The sequence below is a fragment of the Limanda limanda genome, chromosome 10, assembly GCF_963576545.1.
Source record: "Limanda limanda chromosome 10, fLimLim1.1, whole genome shotgun sequence".
NCBI lineage: Eukaryota > Metazoa > Chordata > Actinopteri > Pleuronectiformes > Pleuronectidae > Limanda > Limanda limanda.
Window position 1 is genome coordinate 15,059,266 of NC_083645.1, and position 15,449 is coordinate 15,074,714.

The window sequence follows — 15,449 nt, forward strand, 5'->3', positions numbered from 1 at the left end:
TTTACACAAAAGTATATATTTATATACTCGTATTCAACGGAGGGATATGGACAGGGGAGAGGTCTGGGAGGAGAGATTGTTGATACAGAACCATTGGACATGAAGGTAACAAAGTAATGAGCAAGCACCCACCTATCCACCAAAATAAAAAAAGAACATCATACATCTGTGTTGAATCAGACGAGGTCATGAACTCATTGAAAAGTAGATAGTATTTTCATCCATGAAAGGAAACACATGTATCAAAGAGGGGTGGGGAGTCGTTTCATCAAGAATATTAACATTTTTGCTCTAAATATCGTCTCTGTACAAAAACAAAGCAAGAGGAGTCTGGAAATAATAGCACCTGAAGTCTAATGGTTGAAAATGCACCATTTATCCGACAACCGATCCTTGGCTTAACCCCCGTACACCTGATACATCTCGCCCTGTTGGGGTGAAGTCTTGTTGCCAAGTCCACCGCCCACAGTCTTCTTACCCTCAAAGTCCATGTGCACTTATCAAGAACACTGCTGAACTATTGTCTCACCCAAACAACTCATGAACCCGAACACGCAGCTGGTAAACACAGGCCATTCCAGTAACTCACTTTTAGAAGACTTGATGTGAAAAACTTGTCACCTTTAGTCATATTTATTTAGAGAAAATCTCAACACGTAGGAGTTGTGCACGAAAGCGAAAGTCATCCAACGACTTAACGTTAGCTCTTTTGAATCTGACAAAAATATAACCATCTAGTTGGAGCATCAAAATGTAGCGGAAATCAAAATTTTACATGTGTCACGTGATAAATAAGACTTGAAAGGGATCAGCCAAACAGAACAATGCAGATATATCCCATAAGGGTGAAACTCAAATGTTTCTTTCTCAAGGCAGGAGTTCATGTTGGGAGTTACCATGGCATCTGTCCAAAAAGAGAAACTAAAAATGAGTTGAGCAGTTTGTGCAGTCTTATGTAGCTAATTAATTGCTTGTTCTCCCACTCCTGGCAATGAAAGACATGCTTTTCCACATAACATTTAATCCCAAATGAACAACAGCGTAAAAAAAAAAGCTCCTGAGTCTCTTTTAGGTACACAGGAAAAAATGTGTAGAAAAGAAACACTGTTATAGCTGCGACACCCCCTTTTACCAACACCAGCTAAGTGAGTTCACACTCCCAGTTTAGACTCCACCAATTATTTTACGTGACACAGGCGCACGTGAACATCGCTGCCTGACTGTGTCCTTTGAGTCACAGTTTCCCATCGGGATCCACTCCTCCTGCTTTTGCCCCTGAAATCAGCGCTGCGGGGAGAGGAAGCAGGCGCTTAGGATATCCTCTGGATCAGTTTTTCATCCGATAGGCAGTAGAGCGTGTTGACGGACAGCTCGGAGATGAAGGCCTCACAGGCCTTGCGGGAGACTCCTTCGCAGCCTCGCAGATCAAGCAGTGAGATGCATGAGAGGCGGCGGAGATACTTTAGACACGTGTCGGTCAGTTTACTGCAGCCTGGGAAAGAAGAAGACACATCAGTATTGGAATAATACCAGAGCAACATGTGTGTCTGTACTTTGTTTTTAAAATTGAGTTTTGCATGTTGCATATTGGCTAATCCAATCAATCTCTCACCTCCAAGGTTGAGTTCTGTCAGCGTGTTCCGGGTGGAGGAGCCCACTGCTGTGAGCAGGTTGATGGAGTGGTCACTGAGGCTGTTGCAGTGGGAGAGGTCCAGTTTGGTTAAATGGGGCATGTGGCGAATCACCAGGCGCAGGGTGGAGTCAGTGATGTCCAGGCCTGCTAGTCGTAAACACTGCATGGTCCGCAACTGACTGCGATTGTCGCAGCCTGGAGGAGCCATTTGAGGAGGAGAAGAGAAAAACATGCAGAGTTTGTGAAAAATAAGTTGATGAGAAAAAGTGTAAAAGGAAATAAAATGATAAAAATAACAAAATATAGGAGCTAACAACTGAATCAATTAACAGCAGTGATGCTGTGCACTCTTTCCTCACCTGGAGGGCTGACGAGATCCCTGATCTGAGAGTCTTTGACCCCGTCTGCGTACCGCAGGTCCAGAGACCGGAGGAGAGGGCAACCAGAGGAGCAGAGAGCTGATATAGACAACCAGGAACAACCTGCCACCATCAGATCCTTAAGCCCTGCCAAATCAAGACAAGATGTCAACATAGTATGTGAAGTGCAAACGAGACTAATTCAGCATTCATCTGAAAACCCCGGGGATTCTACACTCAGAAATGGCCAATAAAACCATGTGGTTTTTGGCACAAACATAAATTTACTCTCAATGATTTTAAATGATTGTTTTTCTAGTGTCATATTTATACATGAATAAGAATATTTTCAAAGAATACAGTGAAACTGCGCATGTCTATGTACCAGGCAGGCGTCCAACAAGCCAGTTGAGCTGCTTTTTAGAGATGTTGGTCCAGGACAGATCGAGCGTCACAGGCTGTCTCTTGATGATGCCTGTTAGGGCCTGAGGAGTAACAGTGCGCTTGATGCTCAGGTCAATCCGCGCCCAGAGCCGCTTGTCTAAACACCTGTGGACAAACACACACTCATGAAGAATACGTCCATCCAAATCTACTTATCAAATCCTAATCGTCTCCTAATCTCATTAGATTTAACTTCATAACGTTTGTAGGAAACAAATAACAATTCAGAGTCACACTTTGTTGACAGACAATAGAAACAGGTTTTACAGTAATATTAATTTACCAACCTGAAAATGAGCTCAACAGTATGACATGATAAACAAATGCTGTGACCCACTACATCTTTAAGCCCGTAATATAAATGAGGTGCTGACTAAGAACTACTAAGTTGATCTGATAGAAAGATATTATTTTTCATGGACTGTGTTGAGGTGATAAGCTGGATGCTTTCCCTTCGGTAAACACACACACACACACAGTTGTAGGTGGCATTACAGAATGATATCTCTCGTCAATCAATATTTGGATTAATAAACACTGGCTGCAGAGAGCACATAACACTTGAAGCTGATCTGATCTGCCTCCAGTGATGTTGATCAGAATAAAGGCTGTAACAATTCTAGAACCAAAACGATGGTCCAGAAGTCTCTAGTTTCAGTTTACAACAATCAAAGACGGAGCCATGACGACACATCTCCCTGCCAAATACAGTGCGTATGTGTCCAATCACAACCCCGGGACCACTACCCCATTGAATCTGAACCAACACAGAAGTGACCAGTAGCTTAAGAGGAACGAGTGTAGAAGTCTGAGAGTATCTTCTTTTTTAGCTGATGAGGAGAGATCAAATAAATGAACAAACAGGTATTTTCACCCTGTATAAAGACATAAAATAAAACTCGTCACAAACGATTCCTTCAAAGAATATTAGAGATATCATCTTAGAGGTCTTACCATTTGTACCAGTTCTTGCTGACAGCCATGCAGATGCAGAGATCTGCTCGACTTAAGTAGCGGAAGACAGACACCCACACCTCCCTCTCACATCCCGGCCCACTAAGACCGCTCTCCCGGTCCGTCTCACTCCCACCCTCCTGCAGGGCTGACAGAGGGATGCGGAGATGGGTGAGCTCTGAGGATGAAGAACAGGAAGCACCATTGCTCAGTTTCGCTGGCCTTTTTGGCCTCTGTCTTTTAGAGACCTCCAGCCTCTCTGTGTGGGATGTGCGAGAGTCTGTGTGTCCACTACGAGTATGTGGGGGTGTGTGTCTACTGGAGTATTGATCAGGACAGGTGCCGTGAATTCTAATTGGGGGTCTGGCGAGGGGTCTAGTCTGATTGTGTAATGTGGAAGTAGCAGCTGGAGGGGCGATAGCCTCTAGCTTGGGGACAATGGCTGATGGGTCCCGCTTGGTCTTGGTTGGCCTTTGGAGTGTCACTTTAAGATACGAGCCATCTTTGTCCCCTGTTTGACTGTTTTGCTCCATCTCCTCCTCATCTTCAACCTCTGCACCGTTTTCGTTGGCCACCTCGCTTGCTTCCTCTTCTTCTTTGGCTGCTTGTCCTCTTCCCGACTGAGGCTGGTTCTCTTTGTCCCCTCCCCTCCCACTGTTCTGCTCCCTCTCCTCTTCCTCGTCGCTGCTGCTGCTGCTGCTGCTGCTGCTGCTGGTGGAGCTGCTGCTGCTGCTGCTGTCCTCACTCTCCTCCTCCAAGTCTCCATGACCTCTGCCACCTCCAGAACCTCTTCCTGCTCCTCCTCCCCGCAGCCTTACCCCTCTTCCCGTCCCTCTGCGGGGCTCTCCCTTAGACTCAGGTACCGGACTGAGGGAAGACTGCTGCTGGAGGAGGGACTGGGTCCTTCCTGGGGAGCCGTGGTGAAGACCTCTGCCCTGAGAAAGTCTGCTGGTTGGAGAGCGCAGCCTGGACAGCAGCCTGGAGCTCAGCAGCCTAGGAGAACGATCTAGTGCTGACTGTTTCTGTAGGTAGTGAAAAGAAGAAAGGTTGGCCAATTAAACAAGATCATGGATGTTTCAAATACCAAATACAGTGCTCCAACTACAATTGTTTTTTAATTACCCAGTGCTCATTTTATTTTATACAAAAAAACGTTCATGCATGGGCTGCATCATTGAAAAACCAAATTGCTTGCGTTCACCTTCCGTCCTGTAATAAAACATGTCTCGTATCTCTTTGAAAACGTTGCCTTTTTATCGTGACTTTACAACCCATCTTAGTGACTCTTTTGTAAAACATTCAATATAAATAATTAATTTAATTGTATATTCATAAAGCTCCCAAAATATCAGTTTGGTGTTTATGGTAAAAGCTAAACTTTTTAATGATTACTAGGGATGGGGGGAAAAATCAATTCAGTTACAAATCGCGATTCTTGTGAATGACGATTTTAAATCGCCATGCTGCCTCCCAAGTCAATTTTAAAATTTTTTTAAAAAAAAACAAAAACAAAAAAAACATGTTTATTGGTTTATACCGGGGGGATGTATGGGGGGAGCAAGATCACCCCAGAGCATGTTGACCAGCTCTTGTTTTTGCACAAAAATCTAAACATACCCAAGCACTAGCTTTGCATCGCCTACATGCAAACAACAATAGCCTACTTTTTGTTTATTTCAAAGTTTATATTTTAAGTAAACTTTTATTCATTCTATTTAAATTACCTTTTATTTATTGTTTAAAAGTAGCCTAAGTGGCATACATTTCTTAATCTGTCAGTTTGTGTGCAGTTGACAGGGGTTATACAATAATAGGGCACATTTTTATTTATTTTCTATATTGGCTGCCCGGCAGTCATTAAGTTAATGTTAATATTTGAAATAAAACTTTTAAAGCTCTAAGTGAATTTGACTGTGTTGTATTGAAGGTATGATTCAACATTTTTTCATGGTCCAGTATTTAAAAAAAAAAAATAACCAAAAGAAATCCCAGGAAATCGTAATATTGAATTGCAATACTTACAGAATCACAAAACATATCGTATCGCCACCTAAGTATCGTGATAGTATCGTATCAGGAGGTCCCTGCCGATTCCCGTCCCTAATGATGACTGAACAATTGTCAAGTTTATTTATGCAATTATTTGCTGAAATTGAGATGAGTAGTTGGCTTTGTGCAGGCAGCCACTGCCCAAGTTTTGAAGCCGCTGCCCAATGACTGCAAAAATGTGGAGGCAGCTGAGAAAAAGTGTAGCTACACGCCTTCAGCCTACATGAATATTTGGGTTTTGGTGATTAATTGTCACTTTTCCTTTTTAATAACCTGCATTCTACATCTCATGGTTTCATACAGATGATGGGATCACGGTGTAACATCCTCCCCTAGTTTGTGCCCCTCATTAACTACTACACTGATCTTCATTCCCTTGAATCCAACTGACGGAAATCTGTTGTGCCAACAGATAAGTGTTATCTCTGTATTACTTAAATGCAATAGAGTCACTCAAGGAAAAGTATATTACTTACCACTAAGAGTTTGCTACGCTCCAGTTTTATCTGTAATAAAACAGAAATAGATTGGGGGATAAGAAATAATAATCAAGTACAGACAAATAATCCTCACTGACAGATTATCATCTACCAATTTTTTTATATCTTTCGATTTTTAAAGATCTTTCAGTGATTACATATATCAAAACCAATGTTTAACTGAAACAAAATAGGACTGATTTCTTACTCTTGAACCAGCTGAAAGAAAAACTAATGAGGTATTGCTAAACAAGAGATATGCTAACAATTAAGACTTGAAGACATAAACTGTCCAAAAGGCTTTTAATTAATACATTTCAAATAAATACTTGCTTCTGATCATTTCAACATTGTAAAATTATAAAATCACCATTTAAATATGCATCTTATATCCAGTTAAAAGTTACACTTTACCTTCTTCTTAAGTCTAAGCTCCAGTGCACTCGCTCTTTTGCGATTCTGTTGATGCTGCAGTAAGAGTTTTTGAGAAGGTGGTGGTGCTGTGGGACGGGATTGTGGTCCGGTACGCTCCCCTCGTCTCACAGCATCACTGACACCAATGCCTTCACGGTATGCAAGCTTGGATGGTGGCAACGAGGATGAGCTCTCTGACTCCCCACTTTCCTCATCGCTGGAAGACTGTAGTGGTAAGGGAAGAGATGGAAGGGGTGGTTGAAAAAGAAAAAGGGTGATATTGTCCTTTTGAGTATCAACATCTGGCGGAGGTTACACACAAATTTAACTTTGCTGAGGAAAGGAAAAGTTTCCCAGAATCTGAAGTAAGAGAGAATGCACAGGGAGAGAAATGAGAGGGAGAAGATATTTTTGGTTACCTCTGATCCTGAACCTTTGCCTTGACAACATTTGGGACATTCCCAGCAACTGGGTAAATCGTCATTGATCTTTCCCTCACCAGGTTCCTGAAAGAGAGCGCAGACAAAAAATGGGACACACCAACAATTAAACTCCTACTATGTTAAAATACATCTCTATAGGCAGCAAACCAGATCATGCAACAATAGATTGTGTATTCATTTTATGGTATTCAAAGTGTCTGAAGCAGATTACCTTAATGCATTGACGATGAGCAATCTGCGCGCAGACGGAGCACTCCATGAGTGAGACAGTGCTCGGATCCGACTCATCTAATTCACCTTCTCTACATATGGCACATCGAGCTGTGTTTGGCAAAGCAGGCTGGAGGAAGAAATAAATGTAACTTAGACTGAAAGTAAATCATATTGAAACTTTAGATCTGACGCAGTTTATTGTGATTAAAAGTCTTTATTAAAAAGAGTTCTGCAGTTATAAAATAATATAGACATTATGTTAGACATCAGTCAATTAAAAAAATGTAGGTCCCTGGTCCTTTATGTGGTCCTGGTACACTGTGGCCACACATGTACCTATGTGCAGTATTATTTGGTTCCCAACAAAAAGACAATGATGGATATGATCACTCACCGTTAGACACTGTCTCGTGAGGCAGCCCTTCTTCATGCGTCCAGGCCCACCGAACTTCCTCATGTCGTGGCAGAACTGGCAGTTTCCGCACTCTTTTCTGCAGCAGCCGGCACAGCGCTTGCACCGCACCCGTCTTCTCCTCAGGGCAGACATGGAGAAGCGTTTGATTGGCTGCTGACCAAGAGGCTTGTGGAGGTTAGGGGCCAAGCGAGGACGGTAAATGACAGGGGGAGGAGGAGTGGAGGGCTCGTACCATGACGGCTGTATGAGGGACACAGCAAGAAAAGATTGTTTAGAATTAAGTCTAGCAAATATATTTAAAGAAATGAGTTTTGTTTAATGAAATGGAATGAAAAACGTAATAATTAACAACTACATTAACTTTCAAAATAATGTGAAAAATAATTGAAGCTTCCACTTCCAATACAGATAAACTGCATATTATAAGATAAGAAAAGAAGATTTGAAACGACCTGAAGCACTTATTCTAAATCTACAATAGTTGCTCACAAACAGATCACATCTGAGGGGTGGTGTTATTTATTCGCAGTGAAAAAGAGTGTGAAAAGTAGTTTTCTACTCACTCTTTTTGGCCACTTGACAATTGGCTCTCCAGTGTAGGACAGCTTGGGGTTATCACTTGAATGCTCCTTCAGAACAGCCTGGACCAGAAGTAAAACAAGAAATCAGTCAGTCATAGATATATATAGATAGATATTTGTGTGTGTGTGTGTGTGTGTCTGTGTCCGTGTGTGTGTCCGTGTGTGTGTGTGTGTGTCAGTGTGTGTGTCCGTGTGTGTGTGTGTGAGACGCATGAATGATTGTAGTGTAACCAAGGTGAGAATATTGTGACACCCACCCTCATGTCCTCGAGCAGGGCTGCAGCATCCTGGATGCCTGCAGGGACGCACTTTTTGTGGTCTGGCAACTCCTCCAGTTTCCCCAAGAGGTTGCACAGTCCCTCCAGCTCAAATGGGGTCATCAAATGCTCTGGTGTGGTAAGTTGAGCTGCTCTGTCTTCTTCTTCTTCTTCTTTTTGTTGTTTTAATGGGATCTCTGCATTTTCAGTATCAACTCCATTGGAGTTGCCATTCCCAGGAGGATCGTTGGCTCCAAGGTCAGCCCGTGTCAGTCCTTAAAAAAAAGGAGGACATGATGGTTATCGTAAAGTTTATGTAGTGAAATTTTGTAAATTTGAATAAAATGAATGCAGCAATGTTTTCTTATGTTAATCTCTCCTCACCTTTGCCAAGGGAGTATTTTTGGAACTCAGGTGTGAGGTGGGAGACCTTTGTCAGACAGTAGAGGTATCTCTCCAGGACATACCAGCACATCTCATAGTAGAAAGGGTAACGGAACTTTGCTGGCACCTAGAGGAGAGAAGCAGACAACAGATTTGTAAAAATCAGTTTAATAATATTAGCATATCCAAGACCCTCATATTCAAATATCAGAGAGTAAAATGTCTAATATGTCTACTGTTGCTTTAAGTATTTTCCAAAAAACTACACTGACGCAGTTTATCGTCATCAGAAGTATAAGTCATAATTTGTTACAGTGTTTGACATTAATATTAGACAGCCAATTCACATTACAAATAGTTCCTTTGTCATTCTATACTCAAATACTGGCATGATAAAGCTGAGAAAAGAAAGCCCTGGCAGCTCATAATTACTTAGTATCAGCAGATACCCTGAGATAAGGTTTGGGTTTTGGGATTGAAAAGAAAACAATATATAAGCATCTCTTAATTAAAAGTCACGTTGTTGAGAAACATTTATATAATTACGGTTTATTTTGAGTAATTCCAAATTGTCACAGAAAGCAATTATTAATGTGTGGCAAGAGGGTTGTTATATATCAACTATATCAAAATTCTACAGTGAACGCGAGTAGCTGCTCACCCGTGTGCGATCCTCAATGCTGTATATGTTGAGCTGCATCGGGATGTTAAAGCTGTGGAGGAAATTTCCCCCAAACACCAAAGTGTCCTCTGGCGTGTACACAGCATGGATCCACCCTACAGGGTACAAGATACGGGATGTATGAGACATTTAGGCGTCGTATGGAAAACTGCTTTCAGACATGCACTGAGCTCCGCATATCCTCAGTATTTTCTCCAGAGAAGGTGCATATGTGAAACGCAAAAGTCGGAGTGAGAGTTGCTGTTGTGAACCCGTATGTGCAGAGAACCTCCTGCTGCGTTGTGCATGTGTGAAAAGCAAAGTGCGGGTAAAGTTTGTATCCAGTTCTCCAGACTTTGCCTGCAGGTCAAGTCTGAAAATGGCTAATGTGGATTTCTGTCTGTATGTGTCACTGCTGTATGCAGAAAGAGACCTGATGGGATTATGAAGGTGTTGCCCTGGTTGAGTTGTATCCTCTGACAGTCATGACACTTGTCCCCCAAGAAGATGTCTCCCTGCTTTCCTGATAAAACCCAGTTCTCATACATCTCCAGGTTCTGGGGTGTGGGTGGAATCAGCCAGAACACCTGCAGGAGTCACAGGTAAAAGTTAGCCCACAATCAAGTTTACTTAAATTTTAATATTATGATTGTTTATGACTCAAAAATTTCTGTGACACCCAGACTGACCTTTCCTCCTCGCAGGATGTGGTACCAGACTGAAGTGCCTCCAAAGTCAATGTGGAAATCTGTGAAGCAGCCCTGCACACTCATGAGACAATACCTGAGGGATAACAAAAAACACAAAAAGATTGATGTAAACAACAGATAGTTGAGATGTGAGTGTTGTACAATACTATAATAAGGCCAAGGTTCTAAGGCTTCTGCTTTACTCACTTCTGTACTTTGGGATAGTGCATGTCTATGATGGCGTTTGTGGAGTCTCTTTGTCTCTCCTTGAGATGACGTGGCCACATGTTGTCCACCCAGTCAATAAGGTCCACCTAGATGATATGGAGATGAAATAGGTATAAAACCTACAAACTGTCCACACCAAAGATTGTTCCTGATAAGTTAAGCCACTTATTTTATGTACATTTTCAAGCCAGCAAACACATTCATTTGAAAAAACTGTATTGTGAAAGTGTCATTTCGTGATGCACCTTTTTTAACTTTGGCAGTAAGTTAAAAAATTAGTTGCGGTAAGACCCTCAGGTGTGAAAGTGACACTGCTCATATCTGGCATTAACATGTACCTTGGTTGATCTGATCAAAAGTGGAAAACTCTAAGGTTGTCAGGTCAAACTTGGCATTTGAATTTCTAGAAACCTCCACATACTAGCGACTAATTGTGATCAGATCTCACTTCTCAAATCTACACAGAAAAAAACACATACTTTTTGTTTAAAAATACCAATATTGATCAAAAGTATGTTGATAATCTTAACCAGTGGAGGTCACACTTTCTGTGCATTAACCTGCTAGAAATTAAAGAAGAAGATATCTTAGCAATAGAGACCGAATCTATTCAGTGGCAAGTTCCAGAAAACCCAAAATGCTTGACACATTCGTAATAGATCTCTACAAGATGTCAGGTATGAGCTAGGCCATTTGTATACTCTTACCGAAGCCGGACGTTTGACTAGATTCTCCAGCTTGGTGTGGCTGAACTCCAGGCTGATGACATTGTAGAGTTTTTCTCTTTCTGATGGTGGCGTCTCATAGTAACGTCGCCACTGAGCCATTGACATCTCGATTCCCTTCTGGGTGTTCACGTCCATCACATCAATGATTCGTTGACTGCCTGCAGGAGATTCAAAGGATTTCAACAAGTGAGAACAAAGTCATTAAATAAAAATCTAATTTTCTGCCCTAAAATTTACATGATAATTTGTATATGTAATAACGATTATTTCTGTTTAAAATACAAAGAAACCAAAGACCACCTAACACTAGATTTGTTTTAGACCCGTACTGATTTTTGACAGTTACAAAAAACGAGGATCATATTTCCTGATATTGATATATGCAAAAAGGAAACATCACCCGATATATCAGCCTGGCTCTAGCTCTGCCTGCACCAGGTGTTTGGGTGAGAACATACTGTGTACTATAATACAGCTTAATTTACCCTGAAAGAACATAAAGCAGCGACTTACCTACAAACAGCTTGACATCACTCACGCTGAAATCAGGGTCTGGCATTCTGCAAAAAAGACACATTTCCATGTAATATATTTACAATTTACATTTTCTCTGGACACTTTAAATTGGTATCTGCTTTTTATTTTTTAAATTCAAATTTTTTTTTTGAATAACACTAGAATAATTTGACTCACTGTAGACCAAGACCTTCAGCTGTCTTAAAGATGATTGGTTCCCTGAGCCCTTCCCTCTGGATGTATTCAAATGTGAAATCTAAAAAGAGACATACATAAAGACAACTTAAGACAATAATCAATCAATTATAAAAATTAAAAAAACACAAGCAAATATGTTGAGATGGTTTCAGTGGAACACAAAATGTTTCCTATTACATCTCACCTTTGCCGTCCATGTGTTTGACCAAATCTGAGCGAAACCTGTCGCACTGCAACTTTTCATCCAGGTCAAACATTCGTTTCCCTTCAATTTCATCATCTGAGATTCCATCGTCCTGGTAGCGGCGCCGCGTGCCTGTACGCTGAGGACAAAAGAAAGTTTCTGTCAGACATGGAGACTATGATTTGTACAAAAAAGATGACAGGAGTAGAGGGCTTGAGTTTCTGGCAGTGAAGAATATGGGGTGCATTACTACACTGACGATCAGTCAGTGCCATGTCATGCAAATCTGGGTTATAGAAGCATATCAAATAGACAGACATGCTGACTTCAAGATCACATATTTTAAACAGAACACTGAAAGGGACTTCAAAGGAATGCTTGCAATGCAAACAAATTCAAAATCTGTCTCAAATTCACAACACAGAGGGAATTAGCGTAATTAGTAACTTCTGACGAAATTACCCACAGTAAGAAAAACTCACTGATTGAGGAAGTAGTTCTGATCCACCACAAGCAGCTAAGACCGATTTTTATTTTGTTGATACAAAAACCCTCTAAAGCATTGTTTAGTATATTTTCTAATGTTCTTGTTGGAAACAAATTTCTAACACATAAGGTGACACCCACGGGAGCTGTCCATTATAACTGAAACAAAGAGAAACTAAAGCTGCCATTTAAAAAAAAAAGGGGAATAAATCACAATAAATCAATCCAAGCTGGTCAGTCAGTCAGCCACCAAATCAGTTCATGTGGGGACCAAACAATACTGCAAACAATAGCTGGGGTTAATCTTCCACACACAGCCCCCCTCCCTTTACCCCCCTTCTGCCATTCACCCTATGCAGCTCTGCTTGACTAGACAGATGAATCAAGCACAATACCCCCCACTCTCAGAAATCCCCACCCCCATCGCTGTACGTCTAATGTGGTATTATCTAAACTCTGATGGTACTTTACTTTGATACCGGAGGATTGAACACACCCATTTAATTGTTGTTGTGTTCATAGTATATTCTAGCATAATAAAGGATATCATTAAATTATTAACAATGTGTTGGGTGTGTTCAAATGCTTTCCAAAACCTGTCCTGTCAACAATGGAAGAATCCATCTTTCCACATATTTTAATATTAAGTTCCATTGAACATTGTATTTCCTAAACACTAGCATTAATTGTGGCCCTTTGATTGCACACAGAGGAGTCTTCCAGCATTGAGTGGATCACTTTACAGCAAAGAGGTGAAAGACAGTCATGAGGTGAAGATGTCACAGTGAGGAAGCTGCTCAGGTCACACAGTGAACTTGACCCTCTGCTGAACCCAGTCCTCGGACAGGTTCATTACCGTTATCAGGCTGGACAACAACAGAGCCCTCTGCCAGGAGAAGCCCCGACAGACAGTGGACCAGCCCAGTCATTCCTATCCACTGAAGTGTCTCGTATGTACTCAGAAAGCTAATGTCACACACCGAGCTGAGTTGGAAACACCGAACGGTTGCATTGTGTACATAAAACAAGTGTTCCGGGAGTTACCAGTGTGGTTGTGTTACTCACCAGGCGTTTGCTGTACCGTGTATGTGGGTCCTCCATGATCTCTGGAAGACACACAAAGTTGCAGGAGTCGTGTTAAATCACTCAGGTTAATTAGTCAATGGCTGCCGAGATGTAAGGTGTGTTTTTAAATCCTGTCGGACAGAAACACACACATCGCTCCCTGTGTACAGACTAGCTACATAGCTCTGCTAGCAATAGCTTCCAGTGTTGCTTTAGCTAGCAAGCTAATGTTAGCAATACACACACACAATTACAAACATTGACGCTGAGCACGAGCCTCCGTGTGAGGACAAGTGTCGGCGAAGGCGACGACACATGAGCAGAAACACTCCGAACAAACATGTGTATTTAGTGGCGTTATCCGTTAGCGTTATCGGCTAACGCGAACTAGCTCAGTTGACAATCCCTTTCATAAGTCGTCGGCTAACGCTGGGGCTAGCCCGCTAGCTGACGTTAGCATCGATACGGCAGCTGAAGGCTTCTCGGTCGTTACCTCGGCGGTTTAACTCCTTTCAGCGGCGGTGTTCAAAGTAACGTTTCCCGGTTAGAGGACAGGCGGCCTCTCGGTGAAGTTCGTCCCCATGCTGTGAGCTATCAGCTGGGCTAAGGCGTCGTGTTTATTATGGTGCGACAAAGTTAGGACGAGTCGACGCTCCGAGCCGCCATTTTCAGCTGTGCAGAAAACACACACACCGAGATACACACACCAGAAGAAAAAAACCCCGTCAGGATCCGCCCCCCTCCTGACACCGCTGAGACTGGAGATTAGCACAGCGTCGCTCTCATTGGTCACTGACGATTAGCATAGGGTCGCTGTCATTGGTCAATGCAGGTGCTCTTTAAACGAGATTACAATATGTTAAAGTGCGAGTGTGTTTGGTTCAGTCTCCCCAGTGTGACGGCTCCTCCGCAATAATACAAATAAAATATAATATATATGGGGGAAAAAAGATAAATCACAGCATAGAGTAACTCAAAATTGAAGTAGTAGTAGTAGACTTGACTTGAGTTGATGTACTTCCAGTACTATCATTAATAAAGTATTGTATTACAACTATGGTATCAAGGCAGCAATTCATGGTTATTTTCATCACTGACAAATCTGTAGATTTTTTTTCAATTAATAAATTGTTTTGTCTTCCATCTGTAGAAAATTTTAAAAAAAAAGAAGCCCCAACAGGTGACGTCTTCATATGTATTATTATTGTACAGTTCAACAATATTAATTTGACTAATATGTGACTAAGAAACGTATAAAATCTTCACATTTGATGGATTAGAAACAGAAAACATTTTACCCTTTTAAAATCGATAAATAATGATATAATTTAGATTGCTGCTGAATGGTTGATTCATCAGCTCATGTACAGATCTTCATACCATTAACACCATTTTCTTACTGCTCCAGGTTCCTCCAAACACGAAGCAGCAAAACCAACGCACCCTCGCGTAGTACCCGCCCCACGCAGCATTGGTGGGCGGGTCCTGGCTCCGTGGTGAGGGATGAAATTAGGTCAGAAAAGCTTCACGCACGGATGCTATGTCGCGCTCACGTGAACAATAACCATATGAAACGAGACATAACAGGGACAGAGCTTTGACAGTTAACATATGTTGGGCGGTAGAAGCTTGGATCCTTCAGTGCAAACAGGAGATAGACACACAAACACACAAACACACACACAGGAAGCATGAACCAGCACTCGGTTTAACGCACATACATATTTTATTACATAACAGGCTTTACTGGGTTGACACACAGCCAGTGAGCGAGTTACACAGAAGACCCTTATAACAAGCATTGCAGCAATACAGACTCATACAGATCACACACAACAACAACAAAATCACACAATTCATTAAAATATAATGACATCAAACAATAAAAAAAATACTACTTAATGTGATATATGTATGACCAGAGCTTCATAATTTCTATGTGTAAGATTTGACGATGGTGGCTTACAAGGCAAGGAACAAGATCACGTTCATTCTTTAAATGCATAATAATAATTTTACGTTATTCAAATTTTCTCTAAATAAAACTTCCCTTTTTTACCACCAGGGGG

General features: G+C 41.6%; 1 protein-coding gene across 1 annotated transcript; it reads right to left on the reverse strand.

Annotated features, from left to right (window-relative positions):
- On the reverse strand, window positions 1-14,038 carry kdm2ab (lysine (K)-specific demethylase 2Ab). The gene is made up of 23 exons (XM_061079510.1): window positions 13,874-14,038; window positions 13,381-13,421; window positions 11,830-11,968; window positions 11,625-11,703; window positions 11,445-11,491; window positions 10,911-11,089; window positions 10,183-10,289; window positions 9,976-10,069; window positions 9,720-9,873; window positions 9,287-9,402; window positions 8,626-8,752; window positions 8,242-8,516; window positions 7,967-8,044; window positions 7,383-7,643; window positions 6,987-7,115; window positions 6,752-6,838; window positions 6,333-6,557; window positions 5,916-5,945; window positions 3,391-4,412; window positions 2,378-2,541; window positions 1,993-2,139; window positions 1,613-1,828; window positions 1-1,492 (listed from the first exon to the last, which is right to left on the reverse strand). Exons 2-23 carry the CDS (start codon window positions 13,414-13,416, stop codon window positions 1,311-1,313), a joined length of 3,894 nt encoding a protein of 1,297 aa, XP_060935493.1. The 5' UTR covers window positions 13,417-13,421; window positions 13,874-14,038; the 3' UTR covers window positions 1-1,310.
- Between the last annotated feature and the right edge of the window lie 1,411 nt (window positions 14,039-15,449).